Source organism: Aethalodelphis obliquidens, unplaced genomic scaffold (genome assembly GCF_003676395.1).
Source record: "Aethalodelphis obliquidens isolate GAN/ISIS:26980383/991018 unplaced genomic scaffold, ASM367639v1 scaffold13, whole genome shotgun sequence".
Lineage (NCBI taxonomy): Eukaryota > Metazoa > Chordata > Mammalia > Artiodactyla > Delphinidae > Aethalodelphis > Aethalodelphis obliquidens.
The window spans coordinates 11,477,528-11,499,350 of record NW_020837957.1 but is presented as its reverse complement, the minus strand read 5'-3'; the positions used below and the strand labels follow the sequence as shown (position 1 = coordinate 11,499,350).

General features: G+C 37.9%; 2 protein-coding genes across 2 annotated transcripts in view; one reads left to right on the top strand and one right to left on the bottom strand.

The window, feature by feature from the left end:
* Nucleotides 1-21,823, bottom strand: part of TNNI3K (TNNI3 interacting kinase) — a 290,251-nt gene that overhangs the window by 58,484 nt on the left and 209,944 nt on the right. The window contains exon 24 of the mRNA XM_027114085.1: nt 87-146. Coding sequence (XP_026969886.1) covers nt 87-146 — 60 coding nt within the window. The remainder of the gene's footprint in view (nt 1-86; nt 147-21,823) is intronic.
* Nucleotides 6,982-21,389, top strand: LRRC53 (leucine rich repeat containing 53). Its single transcript, XM_027114084.1, has 4 exons — nt 6,982-7,069; nt 10,504-11,295; nt 15,715-16,212; nt 18,843-21,389. Exons 1-4 carry the CDS (start codon nt 6,982-6,984, stop codon nt 21,176-21,178), a joined length of 3,714 nt encoding a protein of 1,237 aa, XP_026969885.1. The 3' UTR covers nt 21,179-21,389.

Sequence of the window (21,823 nt, the reverse complement as noted above, 5' to 3'; positions counted from 1 at the left end):
ACAAGCAAGACCTTAACTACATTCCCCAACGTCATTAGATATTCAAGCCTTTGTAATGGACATATTTCAGAAGCCAAAGTTCTTACCTCAGTGTTGCAGAGACACTCTTCTAACTTGGTAACAACTTCAGAAAATTCAGGTCTTCCCTGTAAATAAAGAAAAGACTTCTTTTCCCCAAAGAATAGAAGGGATGCAGCTGTCTTTGGATTTTAAAATTGGATATTTGCATGTGCAAAGAATGAGATTAACAATAAAGTAGATTTTTATTTAAAATACACTTGTATTGAAGTGTTAATTGAATGTTCACTTGCTGTTCATGGAGGGATGTTGAGTCTCCCTCTGATAAGAGTTTTAAGTCAGAATTTGCAACTACATTCAGATAATGAAATAGTGGAAAAGCTTTAATTAGCTTTGTGCGCTTTAACGCGGCAGGTTTGCCTCTTCAAAATCAAAGAATAAAAGTGAATACTAAAAACTATTAACTATCTCAGTGCCCTATAATACACTGTTCAATGTGTCTGTAGGGAAAGAACTGCTACAGTTGATTTTATAATTAGCTTTATTTTTGAAAATACCATCTCAGACTCAAAACGAAGATCAATAGCAACCTCATGACTATGCCCTACTTTAGGGGTTAAGATGAGCTTTTAATCTTCAAAAACTGTCATTAAAGATATTGTCCACTATGAACCTTCGTGTCAGATGAGTTTGGTCAAATAAACATTTCTTGTATTCTGATTATATTCCAAGCTTTGTTCTAGTTGCTAGAGATATATAAATGATTATGGATCTAAGGAAAAAATTCTCGAGATTTTAGAAAAAGTTGGTTTCTTTTGAAGAAATTATATGCCTTCTTTTTTCAGGTCCTAAGGACATGTTACATAACCTATCATTTCTCCCTTTATGAAACTTTCACTGCCAGGAGGTGGATAGCCCAATTTAACATTCAGGTACAGTAACCAACTAATTTAGATCCTTAGTAGAACAATTTCTCCCTTAATATCTAGCCCTCCCCTGAGGACACTGCTTCCCCCAGAGCTCTCTCAAGAGGAAGCTGTTTTCTCTCACATATTCCTGTACTTCTAGGTGGGTGGGGATGGTACTGGGGGTAAGCAGGGGGTAGGGGTGGGGTCTGTGTCTTTCTCACTGACATTGTAACTTCCAAATGGTTTCTCCTGGAAGAGCCACCAGTTTGTCAAGTTTTTCCCCAGGGTCCCTCTCCTTTCTCTGAAGGTTTTGCATCTGGCTCACTGTCATGCTCTCTAGCACTACTCTCGGTGCTTTTATTATCCATGCAGATAATCATTAAGGTGGCCTGACCTCTGGGGCCCTTTGTCTCCTCTTCTGCAATGCTCTTATCCTCCACCTTCCCTTGGTCACTTAGCTCCCCGGTCATTCATACCCTAGGCCCTGTTACCAGCGATGCCTGCAACTCCTCCGTGCTCTGCATCCTCACAGTTTCCGTCAGATGGCCCTGGGGCTCTACCTCCTCTCTACCCAGCTCACTTTGTCTGGAGCTCTGACTCCAACAACTTTGACTGCATAAACCATCTTACCACTTAAGAAGATGCTGCTTTGCATTGTGAAGATTTTCAAATGTACCCTGAAGTAAAGGAAAATAGTGCAATAAACCCCTGTGTGTGTGTGTGTGTGTATATATATATATATATATATATATATATATCACTCAGCCTTAAAAACCATGTTTTTGCTACTATTGTTCTATCTTTTTGTCTATCATCCGATGTCTCCCTTATTTTTTGTTCCTGTTATCATCTTTTCACCATCATCCAGTCACCTTATTTCCTCCATGATTTAGCTTAGATTACACTGGCAATCTTATTCACTCCATCCCACATAGCCTCAACTCCCTTGCCCTATCATGAATTTTGTACACAGCTGGAAAAATCCTAGTCTTGATTAAATCCATCCTGACGGCTCTTATTTCAAAATTATGACCCTCTAACCTGAAGTGGACCCTCAGTACTGTTTAGAGAGTCTATTTTGTATTCCTAGCTCACTCTCTCTCACTCTCTAAATGGCTGTTTTGCACCTTCTCCTCTTTCCTCAAACCTCTAGTTCCCGCTAATACTTCAACCACCCACCTATATCTAAACTCACATCATCTGCCTTCACTCCCTTTTCTACAGATGAACTTTGCCTGATTCTATCCGAGGGCAATTCCTTCACTGTGTACTAGATCTTATCCTTGCTAATCTACTCAAGGACATTGCTCTGACAATAATTCTCCCTTCTATTTTTTGCATCATCAGCGTTCCCTTTCTATTGTTTTATCCCATCAACCTACAGACATATAAATTCTTTCATCTTAAAAACATATAAACAAAAACAAAATAAAACTCTTGACTCTACTTCTTCCTCAAGCTACTACTCCATTTCTCTGTTCACCAAAATTGCTCTAAAGAGTTGCCTAAATTTGCGGACTCTTATTCTCCTTCCATCTGTCCTCCATCCCAATCAGGTTTTCTCCTATAACACTGCTGAAACTGCTCTTGTCAAGGATACAGATTTACCTCCTCATTGCTAAATCCATCTTACTTGGCACAGCATTAAATGCAAATAATCATTCTTTTGTCCCTGAAACATTCTTCAACTGGACTTGAGGTCACTATTTTCTCATTATTTTAATTCACTATTACTTGCTATTTCTCAGTCTTGTCTTTAGATTTCACTTCTCCTCTTTATCTTTAAATTTTAAATTGCACCAGGCCTCAGTCTTTGGGTCTCTTCTCTATTTAATTTGTTGAGGATTTAATTCAGTCTCATGGCTTTAAAAAACAACTTCCAAATATCTATATCTAGCTTAGTACTCTTTCTTGAACTCTTAACTCACATATGCAACTTGCATTTATATAGTCTTCTCTGCTTCAGTAAATGGCAACTCTATCATTTCTGCTTCCAAACACCACAGGATAATATCTGAATTCTCTTTTTGTCATACTCTTGCTTCTAATTCACCAGCAAATCATAATCATTCTGCCTTCAAAATGTATCTAGAATCTGAATGAACAAACTGCATTTATATTGGATCAACCCTCCCCCAGATAACAACTGTAAACTCTGGATAAAATGTAAAAGACTGTGACCTGAAAGAAACAGAGAGTGAACAGGAGCAGGTAGATTTTGGAGGGGAGTCACAGAAGAAACGAAGGGCATAGGATAAGGTTCTTATCTTTTTTTTTTTTTTTTTTTTACAACATTTTCCCTAAGGGTAGGCCCCATCTGCATCTTAGAGAGCAATTAAAATTCCGATGGCGGCAAGCCTGCAGTTTTGCCTGCTTGAAGAACCCGAGGATAGAATTCAGGGCATCTAGGGTAGAGTGAATTAGCTATGGCTTTGTAACAAATTATCACAAGTGGTTTAAATCAATACCCATTTATTATCTCCGTGGGTCAGAGTCTAGTACAGGTTAACTGGGTCCCTTGCTCAGGGCCTCACCAGATTAAAATCATGGTGTTAGTTCACTCTGTGATTCTCATCTGAGGCTCAGGGGCCTCTTCCAAGCTCACTGGTACTGGAAGAATTCATTTCCTTCAGGTTCCTGTTTTCTTGCCAACTGTTGTTCAGGGATAACGCTCAGCTTCTAGAGGATGCCCATAGTTCCTTGCCACATGGCTCCTATAAGCAGTTCACAACATAGCCATTTGCTTTCTTTCTGGCCAGCAAGGGCATGTTTCTCTAAACTTTTTCCCCTGTGACCAACTGGAGAAATATTCTTTGCTTTTAAAGGGCTCATCTGATTAGGTCATACCTACACAGAATAATCTTTGTCTTGCCATATGAGGAAACATAATTATGGGAGTAATATCTCATCATATTCATAGGTTTTGTCCAAACTCAAACGTAGGTGGTATTCCTGGAAAAAAGTGGAAGGGATCTTGGGAGCCATCCTAGAATCCTGCTTATCACATGTAAGCACTAGAAAATGAGGGGAAATCCTAGAAGAAAGGGGTCTGGGAGAGGGAGCCCCAGAATATGCATATAAACTCTGCCTAATTCTCTGGCTGACCTCTGAACCACATATGCATAGGGCAGACTCTAAGCAGCCCAGGTAGGCTAAAAGAAGTGAACTGAGATTAGATCTTTTGCTCAATGCAGGACATTGTTCTTACTATTTTTTCAGTCTGAATTATCTAACTCTTATTCCTGCCTGTGGAAATCCTCTGCCCTCTTCAAGCCCAACTCACAAGACACATCCTTTATAAAGTGTCCAAGGATTTCGCAAAATAATTTTTCACTATTATTTAGATTTATTTCATTCTTTCTTGTGTTACAACTAGCTATTTACATGTCTATATCACTAGCTGGAACATGATTTGAGGGTAAGCAAAGGCCTGTTTACTCCTGTATACCTAGCATGTTCCACTGCACAGGATAGCTTAGTTGAGCTCAAATTTGTTACATTAAATTGCATCATGATAATAAAAAATTATACAGAATCTGACTACCTCTCATCCTTGTCTAAACCATCATCTTTTGCTTGTATTATGATAGTTTCCTTCTAATTACTTTTGCTGCTACTATTCTTTGCCTATTAAAAGTATGTTCCCAACATGGTAGCCAATCCACAGCTACCATCAGACTCAATAGTGAAATACTGAAAGATTTTCCTTTAAGATTAGGAATAAGACAAGGATGCCCACTCTCATTCAGTATAGTATTAGAAGTCCTAGTCATAGCAATTAGGCAAGAAAAAAGAAATAAAAGGCATCCAACTTGGAAAGGAAGAAATAAAACTCATTGTATGTGGATGAGTTGATATAGAAAACCCTAAAGACTCCACCAAAAAACTGTTAGAACTAATAAAAAGATTCAGTAAAGTTACAGGGATACAAAATCAATATACAAAGATCTTGTTGTATTTCTATACACTATTAACAAGCTATCAGAAAGAGAAATGAGGAAAACAATCTCATTTACAATTGCATCAAAACGAATGAAATACCTAGGAGTAAATTTAACCAAGGAGGTGAAAGACCTGTACACTGAAAGCTACAAAATATTGAGGAAAGAAATGGAAGAAGACACAAATAAATGGAAAGGTGTCCCATGCTCATGGATTGGAAGAATTAATAATGTTGAAACTACCCAAGGCAATCTACAGATTCAATGTAATCTCCATCAAAATTCCAATGGCATTTTTCACAGAAATAGAACAAACAATCCTAAAAATGTTATGGAACCACAAAAGACTCCAAAAGCTGAAGCAATATTGAGAAAGAACACAGCTGAAGGCATCATGCTCCCTGATTTCAAACTGTATTACAAAGCTATAGTAACGAACACAGTAGCCAAAATAATTATTTAAAAATGTGCTACAGATGAAGTAATGCCACTCACAAAAGCCTCCAATTACTCTCATCTTATATGGATAAAAAACCAAAGCTCTTGCATTCATCTCCAAGACATGCACAGCCTGCCCCTGCTATTTCCTGGCTTCCTCTTCCTCTTGTGTAGCAGGCCACGCTGACTTCCTCAGGCTGAGAGCACACATGCCTTCAGGGACTTTGCATTTACCATTCTTCCCACCTGGACTGATCAGCACCCTTCATGTTTCCCAGGTCTTTGTTCAAATGTTACTTTATCAGTTTTCTCTTGTCACCATATTTGCCCTACTTATTCCATAGAACTTATCACCAGATGACTTAATACATATTTTCATATTTTTTGTTTATTGTTTACATCCCTTCGTAACATGTCCATCCAACGAGGGCAGGAGTTTATCACTCGCTATTCTATCTCCAGTGCCTTCAGCAATGCCTGGAGCACAGAAGGAATTCAATAAATACTTGTTGAAAGAATGATAGAATTAATAGTTTTATGTTTTTTTACATTTTATTTTATTTTCAAACTTTTTGTATGGGTAGAAGGTTTTTTATTATAATTTGCTTTAAGTTTTTTTTTTTTAAACCAATCAGGGAATACATTATAAATGAATGGCCTTTTTTTGAACATTAAATCCAAAACGGTGTTAATATTTCATTGGAGAGCTGAAATAATGGTAAAACTATGATACTTACTAAACACTTAGAACATTTTATCTAACTCATAATGCTCTGTAATGTAGGCATTTATTATTTCTATTTTAAACATGAAAAGGAAAAAATAAGAAAAATTAAATAATTTATCTAAGATAGTATAGTCAGTAAATAGGAGAGCTGAATTCAAAGCTAGGTAGAGCTTGTGATCTTAATGCTCCTTCATTCTCCCTATCTGTGGCATCTATATCTGTGAAGAATAATTTCATTGTAAATATATGTTTCAGTGCCCGAGATTAGGTTCTGCATACTAGAAAGAACACTGGATTTGCAGTTAAAAGACTTGGTGTTAAATACCTAATAGCTATGTGACTTTGGATGGTTTATTAACCATTCTGAACTTCAGTTTTCTCAGCTTCAAATTGAATTGCCAAATTAAAAGAATTAAATAAGGTAATGTATTTGCAAAAGCTCAACAAACAATCGAGTGTTTTACAAAGTAACTTAATTTTTTAATAATCTATATGAATGGCTGTGCCTTGGATGTGAGTTCTCTGAATTTATGGTCAAATGCTTTAACAGTTCAGTTTGTGTTTTTGTTTATTGTGGGTATACATATATATTTCTTGAAGCATAGTTGATTTAAAATATTATAGTAGTTTTAGGTGTACAACATAGTGATTCAATATTTTTATAGATTTTACTCCATTTTAAGTTATTACAAATCATGGCCATATTTCTCTGTGCTGCACACTATATCCTTGTTCCTTATAACGGCTCAGTTTAAATTCTATTCAAATTAAGGATTTCAGCCATTTATCTAGCATCATGTGAGAAGCCAAAGTGCCCATTAAAAAGCAGAAATCACCAAAATGCCTCATGAGCTGAATATACTGAAATCCCTGGATAATAAATGCCAACATTATGACGTGCATTGCTCTCTACTTTCCTTTCAGGTGGATGGCTCATCTCTTTGCTATTATGCTGCAGTTGGTGGCAGCCTGCCCTGCATCATGTATGGTGTGCACCAAGGATGTAACCCTCTGTCACCAGATAACCTATATAGTAGGTAATAAAACCAGTAACTCTAAAAAGCAGTGTTCAGTGTACCTGACAAATTCATTGCTATGCCTTTCTTTGTACTGACTGATCTCTCGGCTCAGTCTGAAAGAGGTAAACTTTTAAAGAGCAAGCTTTCTTTAGTGACTAAAGATTGATAATATTATTTTATTTTCCTGTTCGTCCCTGGTGGTCTTAACCAAAACTACTTTAAGACCTTCAGAGGTAACTGAGGTATTTTGCTCTTATAAAAGAATACCACCATTTTATTGTTACATACTTTTTTTAATAAAAGAAAAAAAATGATCACTTTAATTATATTTTGTCCACACTCTGTGCAGATTTGAAACCTACCACAGGCTGGAAGAAATATCAATGAATCAGGAACCTGAAGTGCAATTGTTCAGCATTAGTAAGATTAAGTGATGTACCAGCAAAACAGATTATTATCAAAGTGCATCTAATTTTGAAAGTGTAGTCTTTTTTTATTGGTAGTAAATGAGCTGTAGAAATGCTAACAAGATACACTGCCTGTATTCATTACATATTGCTTGCTTAAGTCAACAATTTAATAAGACACCTTATTAACAAATTTGAGGAGAATGTGATTTACATCCTGATATCCAAGAAGAGATAAACAAGCTATAAACCATGCCAATGGAAAAATTTCAGAAACAAATCTAAGATTGAGTGGAAGAAAATGAGTTCTTTCATTTCTAAAATCCTATGACCCCATGAGAATTAAGAGGTAGATGGCATTGTCATTCCTGACAGGAAAGAGACAGTTTCAAGGCTAGTTCGCTGTATACCGTCTCCGATCTGTATAGAAAACACTTAACAAACACTAAACTCCCATCCTCTCAAATAGATCTGACTTCACTACATTTTTAAATTTTGATCAGAGATAGCTGTTTGTAAGAAACAAATATCGCTCATCTACATTGCTACACCTCTATATATTCCTTCTCATTTACAAAGTGTCACATTTGTGAAGTTAGATTTCATAAACACAGAGACTTAAATGGATGATTTGCAAGTGGAGCCTGTCTGGTCCTAGACAAGAAGTAATTGACAGAAACAATAGCCTGCTCCCTCAGAGTCAGAAATCTCTAGAGGACTGAGGATCCTTAAAAACAAAACTCCCCTCAGAATGGGAGAAAATATTTGCAAATGAAGCAACTGACAAAGGATTGATCTCCAAAATTTATAAGCAGCTCATGCAGCTTAATAACAAAAAAACAAACAACCCAATCCAAAAATGGGCAGAAGACCTAAATAGACATTTCTCCAAAGAAGATATACAGAGTGCCAACAAACACATGAGAGAATGCTCAACATCACTAATCATGAGAGAAATGCAAATCAAAACTACAATGAGATATCATCTCACACCAGTCAGAATGGCCATCATCAAAAAATCTAGAAACAATAAATGCTGGAGAGGGTGTGGAGAAAAGGGAACCCTCTTACACTGTTGGTGGGAATGCAAATTGATACAGCCACTGTGGAGAACAGTATGGAGGTTCCTTAAAAAGCTACAAATAGAACTACCATATGACCCAGCAATCCCACTACTGGGCATATACCCTGAGAAAACCATAATTCAAAAAGAGTCATGTACCAAAATGTTCATTGCAGCTCTATTTACAATAGCCCAGAGATGGAAACAACCTAAGTGTCCATCATCGGATGAATGGATAAAGAAGATGTGGCACATATATACAATGGAATATTACTCAGCCATAAAAAGAGACGAAATTGAGCTATTTGTAATGAGGTGGATAGACCTAGAGTCTGTCATACAGAGTGAAGTAAGTCAGAAAGAGAGAGACAAATACCGTATGCTAACACATATATATGGAATTAAAAAAAAAAAATGTCATGAAAAAACTAGGGGTGAAACAGGAATAAAGACACAGACTTACTAGAGAATGGACTTGAGGCTATGGGGAGGGGGAAGTGTAAACGGTGACAAAGCGATAAAGAGGCATGGACATATATACACTACCAAACGTAAGGTAGATAGCTAGTGGGAAGCAGCCGCATAGCACAGGGAGATCAGCTCGGTGCTTTGTGACCGCCTGGAGGGGTGGGATAGGGAGGGTGGGAGGGAGGGAGACGCAAGCGGGAAGAGATATGGGAACATATGTATATATATAACTGATTCATTTTGTTGTGAAGCTGAAACTAACATACCATTTTAAAGCAATTATACTCCAATAAAGATGTTAAAAAAAAAAAAAAAAAAAAACTCCCTCAGCCCATATGAAAAACAATGATGAAAGGAACAAAATGCCAAACTGGTTAGAATTAATAGAATTCAAATAATCAGTAATAAATACTAAAAATAAATACTAAAAAAATAACACCCCTAAACAAAAGCCCCATGACTCGTGCTATGGAGATGGGAGCAATTCTTCCAAAAGAAGGCACTGTGGAAATCCTTTGTCTTTTACATTTTTTTAAATCTCTTTGTTTCAGTGATGTAGTCTGAATTTCATAAGGGAATTGTGATTTGCTTCCCCCATGGTTGATTGTTCTAATATCACCTGTAGACCTCCCAGGGACAATGGACTCTTCCATCCTTATGACACTGTCATTTGCAGTCAAAACAATTTTAGCATGATAAAGATGTGTTACAATAACTCCTGATTATAATACATCTTTATCGAGTTAAAACACTTTGATTTCTAATGACAGAGCAGTGATAGCTCTAGGGTGATTATGGTGAAGGGATTTAACAGTTGGAAGCCCTGAGTACCACCTGTCATTACATGATGGACTTCATTGGTGGGAACAGATATTAGACAGGAGGCCAAGATGGCCCAGACTTTAATGAGAACCCCACTGACAGATCCTCAGGTTGTCTGGAGAGAACATAGATCCTTACCAAGTTGCCAACTTTTAGCCTGGAGCTAAAAAGCAGAAACCAACGGTCCTTCTCACTTCTGCCACCCCAATCCACACCTTTATGTTTGAGAGAAAAGATGATTGGCTTCACAGCATAAATATACATTGCTTGTGGAAAACTGGTTAGGAAGCTCAGATACAGGCTCGGCTGTTGAGTGACTCTGTCTTGGGCCAGCAGGGCTGGAGCAGGTCAGTACACAGCCTCACAGAGAGAAAGCCTGAAAAGCCACTTTCAAAAAAACATCAATGATGATAATCCAAAACAATGAATTAAACTTAACATCTAAAGGAACAGATGGGTTTGTGTTTCTCAAATAAACATGTCATGGTAACAAAGAATATAAAAATCCATCATTCTGAAAAGAGCCACCTTCCCCTTAAACTGAGAAATCAGAGAATCATTTTCATTTTGTTTGTTGTTCTTACCCAGGTGATAGGATTGTACTCAGAGGGTATTGATTATCTCTGCTCTCCACTGTGTTCCCCTCCCACGTGTGTGTACTCGCTTCTAGTCTGTGCTTTTCTTCTCCACAGCAGCCCCTGTGACCACGAGGGTTTTAATCATCACTGATGGATATCTCTCCTCTATAGAGAGCACAAATCTGTCCCTCTTGTTTAATCTTGCTCTGCTCTCCTCGAGCAGAAATGGCATCGAGGATGTTCGGGAAGACGCCCTGCACACCCTTTCAAAGTTGCGGACGTCGTTGCTGGAGCACAACCAAATATCCAGCTCTTCGCTTACCGATCACAGCTTCAGCAAGCTTCGCAGTCTGCAGGTGCTGGCGCTTAGCAATAACGCTCTCCGCGCCCCGCAAGGGTCTTGGTTCCGAAACACCAGGGGCCTGACCCGGCTACAGCTGGATGGCAATCAGGTCACTAAACTGACAGACAGTTCTTTCGGAGGCACAGATCTCCACAGTCTCAGGCATCTGGATTTATCTAACAGTTGTATTTCCTACATTGGGAAAGATGCCTTCCGGCCGCTGCCTCGACTACAGGAAGTAGTCCTGCCCGGTGTTTTTACTCCACTGAAGCAGTTAATCCTTCTGAGCTTAGATAAGAACCAGTGGAGCTGCACTTGTGATCTCTACCCCCTTGCCTGGTTCTTAAGAAACTACGTAAAGTCTTCTGCTCACACGCACAGGAATGCCAAGGACCTAAATTATCAGCCATCCACCATGGCTGTGGCCACTGCAAAGAGTGTGCTAAGGCTGTCTGAGACTAACTGCAATTCCAAGGCTGCCAACCTCACTCTGGCTCTAAAAGACAGAAGTTCCTTCTTCCCAGGGCAGGATGTGGCCCTGCTGACTGTCCTTGGCTTTGCAGGTATGACAGGGAGAAGTGTGCCCAGCTTTTCTCCATATTCTTGAAGTACACTAAATGATGCCTTTCTCAGGCAACTGGGGAACGTTTCCAGGGCTTGTGGAAGGGAGAGGTTGTCAGTAGTGTGGGAGGATGTTAGTTGATTTGGCATAGGTTGAAAAAACTACCTGTTGCAAAGAAGTTGTCTAACATAGAGGAAAGGGTCTTGAACCAGAATTCAAGAGCTCTAGTCCTGGTATAACTAGCAATGTGATCTTGAGTACATTAACCTGCTATTCAGACTTCAGTTTTCTTGTCTGTAATGAGGGAATAGTCTATATTTCAGTACTGGTACATTCGTGAAGATGCTGGGAGATAGGGGTTAAAAAAGTGATGAGACATAGTCTATTTCCTCAAGGCACTCCCATCGGTGTGCTTCTCTGTGGTGGAGTGAGAATCAGTGGGCTTTACCAAGTGCAGGGGGAGATGCTATTATGACAACCAGGTGCATCCTGCTCTATAGTGCTTGTATAAGTACTATAGAGCTTATACAAGCTCTATAAGCTTATACAAGAGCATATATACAGCTTATATAAGCATGAGCTCCGCAGTTAGATTATCCAGGTTTGAAACCTGGCTCTGCTCTTACTTGCTGTGTGACTTGGGCAAGTGATTAATCTGCTATGAGCCTTGGTTTTCTTCTATTTGGGGGTTTTGAATTCTTTTAAGATTTCTGTTTGTCTAACTTGTTTATAAACTTGGAGCATTACCCCACCCCCCAACTGACTAAGGAGAGGATACTATCCAATCCTTTAAATTTTCTATGGTAGTTTAAAATTTTTTTAAACTATGCATCAGCTATCATTACAACTCACTGGATGAATGATCTAATGTGATGCCTTGTGGCATTAGTCAAAGACCAAATATGCATGAGATTTGTCAAGATATCTAGATGTTTGTATGCTTTCAGTGCATGGTGAAATCCTTTGTACCTGTGGGTAGCCATGGTGATGAGAATGTGTGTGTGGGGATGTGTGTGTTTGTGGGGGGTTCCCCAACACTGGAGGACCAGAGGCTTGCAAATGGCACTCAGGACTGAACTGATATACTTTGAATATGTGCCATAAATAATTATTCCATAGCAGGTTTCCAGTGAATCACTTGAACATCAGATTTTTAGCTCCTTTTAATCAGGATAGATGGAGACCAGTGTCAGGTCTAGACAGTGAAACTACCACCAGCAGTAATCAAATTCACTTCGAAGTGAATTGGAATTCTCTCAGGAAGATAAATTGTTTTAGAAAATGTGTAACCATGTCAGTAATTTTACGTGCTAAGAAATAATTTACCACAAAAGACAAAAGCACTAGAGCAACAGAGTTTCTCCTTAAATGTGTTTCTTAGAATACTTAGTTTGTGTTGTTGTTGTGGTTTTTTTGTGTTGTTTTGATGTTGTTTTTAAGTGAGATTCCTCTTTAAAACAGCTCTGACTTTTGATACCGATTTACTCCTTCGAAGGTGCTACTCCTCCTGAAGTGAAAGTGTGGTCAATAATCTATCCCTCTAGATTGTGGGAAAAAGACTTAGAACTAAAATTTGGCCTCTGATTCTATTGTCTTCTTTGGCTATAGATAAATCATCACAATTCCAAGTAATATGTAAAATCATATTCGGTGAATTTAAAACTGATAAGTGGCTAATTGGCACCTAACCTCTTGACGCTTCCTATTCTGTGAACTGGAGGATAAAAAGAGAAAGCTTTCATGAAGCTCTAACATTTCCAATTCTTCAATGAGATTTTTATCATTAATTTTGCATTTTTGTTGTCTTTCTAACTCAGAAATATTCTTAGAATACTTTTTAAAAATTGCAACAATGCCCATGGCAATGAAAATTCAGCCATCTTCTTGATAGTAGGTTCAGCCTACCTACGAGCTTAATCTGCTGTTTTTGCTCTCTGCAGTAATAGAAAGTGACCATACCTGAGTGGTAATGTGACACAGACATAGCTCTAGCATCAATAGCAGGAGAGTGAGTGGTTCCTCATGTCATGGTTTGGACACAATTTACTGAGAAACTCTATCCCATAATCAGATTACGCCTACTCTCATTTCAGTGGCTGATTCACGCATTTAAGAAAATTTAGGTCTTTCTTTCCTTTATTATTTGGTTTAGTAACTGCATCAGCCATACATAGTATTCTCTTAATGATTTGTTTTGGATTTTTTTTCCTAACAGCTGAGGCTTTTAGGATCTAATAGGACAATACCAAGCCTAAAAAGCAGCAGCAGCAATTACAACCACAATAACATATAACAATGACGATTCACTGAATCTTACTATATCAAAATACTGTATTAAACATGTCGCATATATTATCTCACTTGATCTCTGAGTGGTATTAGTTATTCCTGTTTGATAGAGGAGGAAAAATAAGGCTCAGAGAGGTTAGAAAATGTTCCCAAGAAGAGTATCAGAACAGAGCTTTGAATCCTGAGTTTTCTTACTCCATGTAAGAGATACAGAGATGTTTCTAAAATTTTATTATTTTCATGTTTTTAACATTTAAAAACCAAAACCTTTGGAAAAACCCAGACTCTAGGATTTGGCAATTAAAATGTTCTGATCTAACTTTTGCCACTACTTTTAAAAAACATGGTGTTTTTAATAGAGATTTCATAATTTCAATGTGTTGTAGCACTTTCCAAGAGTGTATTGTTGTCAAAGAAATAAAAATGGGGCTTAAAACGTTACGATCTGGTAAGCTACAAAAAGGTTGGCAGATTTTGCCAGAAACTGCTATTCTATTTGGTTAATCTTCATCTTTAACAGAAAAAAATGAAACAACTATGCCTGACCCCTTCTCTTTTCTTTCAAGTTTAAAAAATATCATCACATTTTCATTAAAGTTGTCTGCAGTGGAGAGAACCAGGCATAGTGCAATCAAGGAGTCTAGAACGCTGGTATCATCTTATTCACTGTCCTCATCTCCAGAGTCAGGGAACTGAGTTTTCCAGGGCAACTGACTTGCCCAGGGTCACACAGCAAGTTATAGGTAAAGCTGGACTCTGAACGCAGAACTCCAAACTCAGTCTATACTGACACCATGTCCTCCTGATCATCATTTTGGAAATTTGTAAGATGAGACCACTCAGTGCTTTTCATTATTAGGATTCATAAACAGAATTCCTTCTGTTTATTTAAGAATATTCAATAAACAATTCTGGTATGCCTCCTCTGTGCCAGTTTTGAGAGCACTGGAGATAAAATATCAAATAAGACTGAAAAGATCCATTTCCTCATAGTGCTTAATTCTAGCAGGGGAGGACAGACAGTGAACAAGCAAATGAATAAGTGAACACAATAATTTTATACTGTTATAAGTGCCAAGAAAAAAGGAAATCACTGTGTCAGAGAGAGAGTTGGGTGTAACTCAAAGACTTTGGTATGAACATCTATGTGGTTGAGGATGCCATTTGTCAAGACGAGAAACAGTGAGGTAGAAACAGGTTAGACTCTGCACTTGAGTTTGAGAAACACTGCCGTTTACAATGTTATTTAGAGGATAAGCTAACCTACAGAGAACATGAAATGACTGTACCAGGAATTCTGAGATTAGATGTCAATAATTTTATTGTGGTAGTTCAAAGAAGGGAGTGATCTTTGCAAGATGGGAAAAAAATAGCAAAAGACTTAGATTTTAAGGGATAAATGAAATTCAAATAAGCAGAGATAGGAGAAAGTATTAGAAGCATCGTAGAGAATACACAAAGGCTTAGAAGTACATTTTAAGACTAATGAATTGAAGAGTTTGAAACATAGTGTTTGAATGTGGGAAATGATAAAAAATGAGGCTAGGAAAGAAGGTTATGGCAAGAATATACTGAGTCTTGAATGCCAAGGAGTTTGACCTTTATGCTAATAGAAGCCAATGATGTATTCTGAGATAGCGGATGAATCTTTAGAGGTGATTAAAATATGGCAATAGCTTGTAGAATCTTCTTTTCTTTGGGTGGAGGAGGTTATTATACATGAGAATTTCAGGGTATAATGCTAAATGTGGTCTACTTTTATTGACTATGGGATTAAGAAATAGGAAGTTTCATTTCCCATAGGCAGAAAAGGAATTTTAATGCAGGAATTATTTTATCTTGAATGAATTTCAGTCCATGAAAAAAACCCCTTTTTCTGTCAAACACATTCCAGATGGTATTGTTTCTTATAATTTTTAATCAATACAAAGAAAGATCCAAATTGGAAAACAGAACAATGTCGATTAAATATCCTCTGTCTGGACTAATATTTTTCCAAATGGTGATAGATTTCCCACCCATTTCGACACCCTTTAAGCCATTAACCTTGATATTTGTGGATTTCACATTTGATGATTTATATTTTTCTTCCTATGATGTTATCTTTTAATAGTCTCTCTATTTGTCACAGGAGCTGTTGGTCTCACTTGCCTGGGTTTAGTTGTATTTAACTGGAAACTCCAACAAGGCAAAGCAAATGAACACACAGAAAACCTTCCTTGCAGAACCTTCGATGAATCCCTGCGTGATCATGAGGCAAGAAATTACCACGCTGAGGGATGCTGTAACTGCCACTTAACCCAGGAAAACGAGATAAAGGTCATGTCCATTGTGGGGTCCAGAAAGGAAATGCCGCTCTTACAGGAAAACAGCCATCAAGCAGTACTGGCCTCTGAGTCCACAGCCCTTAACCTGAAAGGGAAGGGCCATGGGGCAGACGGTACTTTCTTCTGCTTTGGTGGCAGACTGCTGCAGTCAGGATGTTCAGAGCCTCCTGGGAATATGGCAGCTTTTAATGAAGCCAGCTTACCTACAAGATATTGTCCAAAGAGAGTTGAAAAGCTGAGGAATCGTGAGCCTGGGGAAGTCCAACCTCAAACTCTGCCACAGCATGTAACAAGAACAATAGGTGAGTTGTCTTGTTTTAGAAAATCCCACTCTGTTTAAATCCCTCTGAAAGGGTAGCCTCCTTTGATTTCCTCAAAAGAGAAATGCCATAAAAATCATCGTGGCACCAGCCTATTCCTCTCCTAAAGATAATGGACATGTATCTGTGCGTATGGAGTGAGGTGTAGATGAACACTTCCCAACCTCAGGAGCTGAGAGTACACCTTGTGCCCATCCGCAAGTGAATTTTGTGACCCGACACCTAACAATGTGTTTTTTTGGTTTGTTTGTTTTTAAGAAGCCTTTTAAATAGCAATAGTGCTCTTAAGATTTATAGGAGGCTGAGTATTGGCTTCTATTCCAACATCCTTCGAGTCTAATGCTAGTTCTACAGTAAGCAACCTTCCCAGAGCATGACATGTTAGAAGAATCGGCCTTCTAATGCTAGTGATTCATTTCAGGAATGATGTCAGGACACATACTTTGCTTGCTGAGCTGTCAGGGATGATAACTTCTCAGTTCAGGGAAAGTCAGGACTTAATTCATTGTCCCATGTTGGGAGCCGAGTGAATCTGGCTGTGACATCTACCCACTGTACATGGGTGATGTCAATATTTAGGTGGAGGCAATGAATTAAATGTCTTCCCTTTTCTCCCTGAATAGTAAGGCAATGCTTTCAGGCTCAACAGTGAAACCTTTGACAGCTGCTCTGTAAAGAGGTTCCTGTCATTTATTTGAATTGGTTTACAACAGGCAGAGCTTTCTCTCAGAATATGAATGACAGAGGTGCTGCACCAAGAAATTCTTACCATGGGGATCTGGCCCTAAGGATGGATTTGGGGACAATTGGAAAAGAACGAGACTGTATGTTATTCCATATGTGGTATAAAGCAGGATGTGAATTTATGCCATTGCATCCCCCAGACTTCAGATCTTACCAGTTTCGGGGGCCTGATGATTTGACTGAAAAGAGGAATGGCTAAGGAAGAAAACATCTGCCATAGAAACCCGATCAGATTGGTTTTATTTTATAAAGCAATAAGCACTTAGCCTTTCAATAGAATCATACCTTAGGTAGATGTTTCATTTTAGCTTTGTCCAGAGCCTTCACTCCTCTGTGGGAAACTCCTATACTAAAGGGAAAGTGGCCTCTTAACCATTTAAAACCCAGTCTCTTGTTTCACACAAATGCTGGTTTGTCAAATCAATACAATTACTTTTAAGAAAGACTTGAAATTTTGCTACATGCCAGGCATTGTACTGAAGCTGGAAAGGACAGTTATTGGAGAGAAAACGTTCAAGACCACACCTGCTCCAGAATAGAAGTCTGTAAGAGGCAATATCACTCTAATTAGGGCTTCTAACTCAGAAATATAGAATTACAGTATGTCAGGGGTAGAGGAGATTTTAGAGGTGATCTAGTCCAATAGCTTTTAATATTTATCTTTGGGCCACAGAACTCTCTTAGAATATGTTAAAGGCTAGCAGTTCTTTCCCTGGAAGAATTTTATACCCACATAAAGTTCCCACTAGTCTAATCCCCCGATATCCAGCGAGTAAATGGCTTCTTCAAGGTTACTCAGAGAGTTGAAGTTAGATCTTAGATTAGAACTGGATGCAAGTTGGGGCTTATTTCACCTCTTTCTTTCTATCACTGAAAGGAATACTTCTTTCTTCCTTTGGATAAACCAATTTCACAAAACAAGAAAAAGTACACTGGTAAGATGTAATTTTAAACTTAATATGCATTGTGGAAGAGGATACAGTTTAGTATCAGACAGACCTGGGTCAAATTCTGCCATATCATTTAGTTGACATGTGACTGGGAGAAAACATGCAACCTCTCTAAACTTGTTTCTTCCTCTGTAAATGTGCTAGGAAAATAGGACTTGTCCAAGGGATCAGGTCTCTTAAATGAAAAAATGAATGTACAATATTTAACACAATGCCTACCTCTTATGCTCAATTAATGGTGAAATATTACTAATATTTCTGTCATTAATATTATTTAACATGTATCATTAATAAATATTGTATTAACATGTACCATTTAAGAGTCTCAGACAGATTCTTTCAACACAGACCAGGCCATAGTCGAAACCACATATTCATTTAACAAATATTTAATGAATATTAAGTGATGCCAAGTAAACCAGATACGGACTCTGCCTTATTGGAACCAGTAATATCACAAGTATTTCTCTGTTATTGTTGAGGTTATTATCTGCTTGAAACCTATATATTACTCAATATTTTATTATGTTCTTCCTAATATTTAGTCCCAAGTGGTAAATGAATTGAGAAAAAAATTACTATAGCCACTTGGAAAGAATTTAGATATTATTCATATTTAAAGCTAACCTAATGGACAACTAATCTAAAGATTTACAACTGTGAATATTTTAATTTCTAATTCCACAACTTTTACATCAGCATCACAACTGATTAAAATGTGGCCATAAAGAGTGCCATTGCAAACACACCAAACTGCCCAATGTCCCTTGAGGATTTGGTTAAAAATTAGGAAATTTTCAAGAATTGCCATAATCAGAGGAGTCCTTTTTGCACCTCTCATAAGGCTTCTAAGCATCTGTTTGGTTGGGGTAATAAAACTCTGCTCAGTGCTAAATTCCTGCATTTATTGTTCAGCAGATATCAGCAGTGACACATTTAGTAGAAGATATGCAACATCCGCTTCAGCCTTGGCAAGAGAAAGTCTTGAAAAGCATTTAACAAATGAATCATGGCAGCCTCCAATAGAAAAAGGACACAATGGCTTACAACCACACAGGCTGAGACATTTTATTACAGGCTCATCATCCAAGCCTTGTGAGCCTGAGGAACACTCTGTACAAAAAACCTTACAAAAACATAGATCAAAATATGATGATCCTTGTGGGCTGTTAACACGAAGCAGGCCCGGGTATTTGCAGCCAAACAGTTGTCTTATCTGTAAATATGTGCCCTGTGATCAATTTCAAGATTATGTGAAAGAAAGGAAGCCAAATCGTCGAGAACTTTCGAAGCCCAAGAAAGAGCAAATCCAAATTAACAGAGCAATAGAAAAATTCCTGATGAGTGAGGACAACATGGAGTTATTGGGGTTATCAACAAAAATCAAGAAGACATATTCCCCTAAGAAGGTTAGCTTCCATCATCCTGATTTAGTAGAAAAAAATAGTTTGGTGATGTCATCCAAAACATCAAGCCATTGGAAAGAACAGAAAAATCAAAGTAACCACCTGACCAACTTGGATCTCAAAAAATGTAGCCATCCTCAGGAGAGAAACAAAGGAGGAAAATGGCTTACTGATCCACAAATTCTGCAAAAGAAGAGAACCAATCAATCTGACTTCAAAGGGAAAATTAAAGGACAAAATTTAAGGATAAAATTAAATTTAAACCCTTTTAGAAAAGTTAGAGTCCATCCAGAAAAATCCTTGCCAGAATTCCCAAAGAAACGCAGACAAGTGTTGTCACCTTCTAATAAATTCTCCAAAGTTTCTGAGAAAGAAGCCAAAATAAACCTTGTGTCCTCTGCAGATTTTCACCAACAGTCAGAGAGTAACAACTATGTTAGATTCACTGCAAAACGGCTGCCTCTCAAACATGCCCCAAAGCAGACCCCATATTACAGAAAAAACATTAAAAAGGCTCCTCTCTTCAGTGCTGACAACTTGTCAGTGACCAACCAGAGCTCTATGGAAGGCAACTGTCACCCTACGGGTCATATTCCTGATGGAAACCCATCAACATTGCGTCAGCCAACACCCACTGTGACTGAACACAGGCAGTCACACTCCCCCGTCTCGACTGAGCAAGTGGGAGGTGCAGCTCGCCTTGCACTGGGCATTCCTTGTTATTTACCAGCGACTTTGGAAAACATAGGAAGGGATATTTTACCATCCCACCATTTTAGGGGGGCTACTGACCAAGGGGTGACAGAGCCCACTGAAAACATGGAGCAGGACAAATCAAAGACCAGTGAGCTAAATCAGTTTTCTTTGTCCCTGGGGAATCAAATCCACAGGACTGAAACCTACAAGGAACATACTTTAGATCAAAATCAAACCTTACAACATGCAGAGCAACTCTCAAGTCACGAAAAACTTGGAAACGAAGAAAAAACGTTAATGACAGAACCCAAAATATCACATCCAATTGTGGAAATTTGTGTTATGGGTGAGGGAAATGATGTAGAAAAGAAACTTCCTAAAACAGAAACTTATGATTCCTCTCCTATTTCCCGAACACAATCCAAGGGCAACTTTACATTTATGAAGACAAATTCTATTCCATACCAAAATAAAAGAGAGCTTCCCAAGGATATCAGTACCTCTCTTAGTACCCAAGCCATCTGGCCTCTAACCAATAGTAGTGAAAAAGGAATTGACAGCACAAATGCATTGCCCAGAGATGATGGCACTGAAGCACTGCAGATAAAAATAGTAGGGAAAGAAGAGAAAAAAATGTTCGATGAAAGCAAGGCAAATTCTAGTATGTTAATTAGCACCACACAGATGACCTTAAATGGCACCACAAAAGAAAAGCAACAAACTTGGGAAAATGGAAAAAGTGAAAAACATATATTATATGATTCAAACTCTGTTGAGGCGACTATTACAGCTAAGGATTTGAGAATGACAAGTTCCCATGAAACCAAAAATAGACTACCTTGTAGTGAAACAGATCTTAAAATTAACAGTAATATGCATGATTTGAGAGAAGTTCAAGATTTTCAAACAGATAAAGATAACAGTGCACATAAAGAAGGTGCAATGACAGGGGAGACATTACCAGAGTTAAAAGACATTAGTTTTGAGGCAGAAAATAAGGTGTCTCTAATTCTTAGAAGAATAAATGAAGCTGAAAGTTCTGCTCCTAAACCTACGTTGTGTCCACCATCTGCTGAATACGTTAATTCATCACCTTTAGAGGCAGAACAAAGTGAAAAAAATAACTCAAATAATAATCCTTTTCTACTTTAGCTTTCTTCAAAAGGACACACAGACACTCCCTAGCCTTTGCATGCATTTCAAATGCAGTATTTTGGAGGAAAAATCTTCACTAACTCTTTGTTATCAATAAGATAAAAGTACACAGTTGAATATAATGCAAAAATCAAAGAGCCACGAGATATGTTTGACACAATTAATTGAGTTTGCTTCTCTAAGGAATCGGAAAATGGGAAAGAAGAGTTGTGCCTCATCCTGGGAAAGAAAACAAACATTAAAAAAAAAAGCCTTAAGCAAATGAAAGATTAAATAAGAAAAAGTACTTGAGCAGATTTACACTTGATGATTATTTTATGGAAATTACTATACACATCTCAATTAGTGGTATTACAATATTTCTTTCGACATAGATGATTATACATTCATACTTGTGCCTGATCTGTTTTCCTAATTATGGTATGAAAATAAAAATTGAGCTTTGTTTGTTAACTGTAGTCTAGCTGATATGCATATTGGCATATTTCAACCATTTGCGACTGTTCTATTGACAATTATGCTAGATCCTAAGTAGAAGTCTTTAAAAACTGTTATTTCTCTAAGAGAAAAATTTAAGGATTTCCAGATGTAGTAGGTCATTTCTGTAAAATCTGTAAAATCCTATAAATCCACTAGGTGGAG

Excerpts from the sequence above, each read along its gene's own strand:
- LRRC53 (XM_027114084.1), top strand. The coding sequence starts at position 6,982 with ATGCTGCAGTTGGTGGCAGCCTGCCCTGCATCATGTATGGTGTGCACC. Across the intron at positions 11,296-15,714 it reads GACTGTCCTTGGCTTTGCAG|GAGCTGTTGGTCTCACTTGC; the intron begins GTATGACAGGGA and ends TATTTGTCACAG. Across the intron at positions 16,213-18,842 it reads GCATGTAACAAGAACAATAG|ATATCAGCAGTGACACATTT; the intron begins GTGAGTTGTCTT and ends ATTGTTCAGCAG.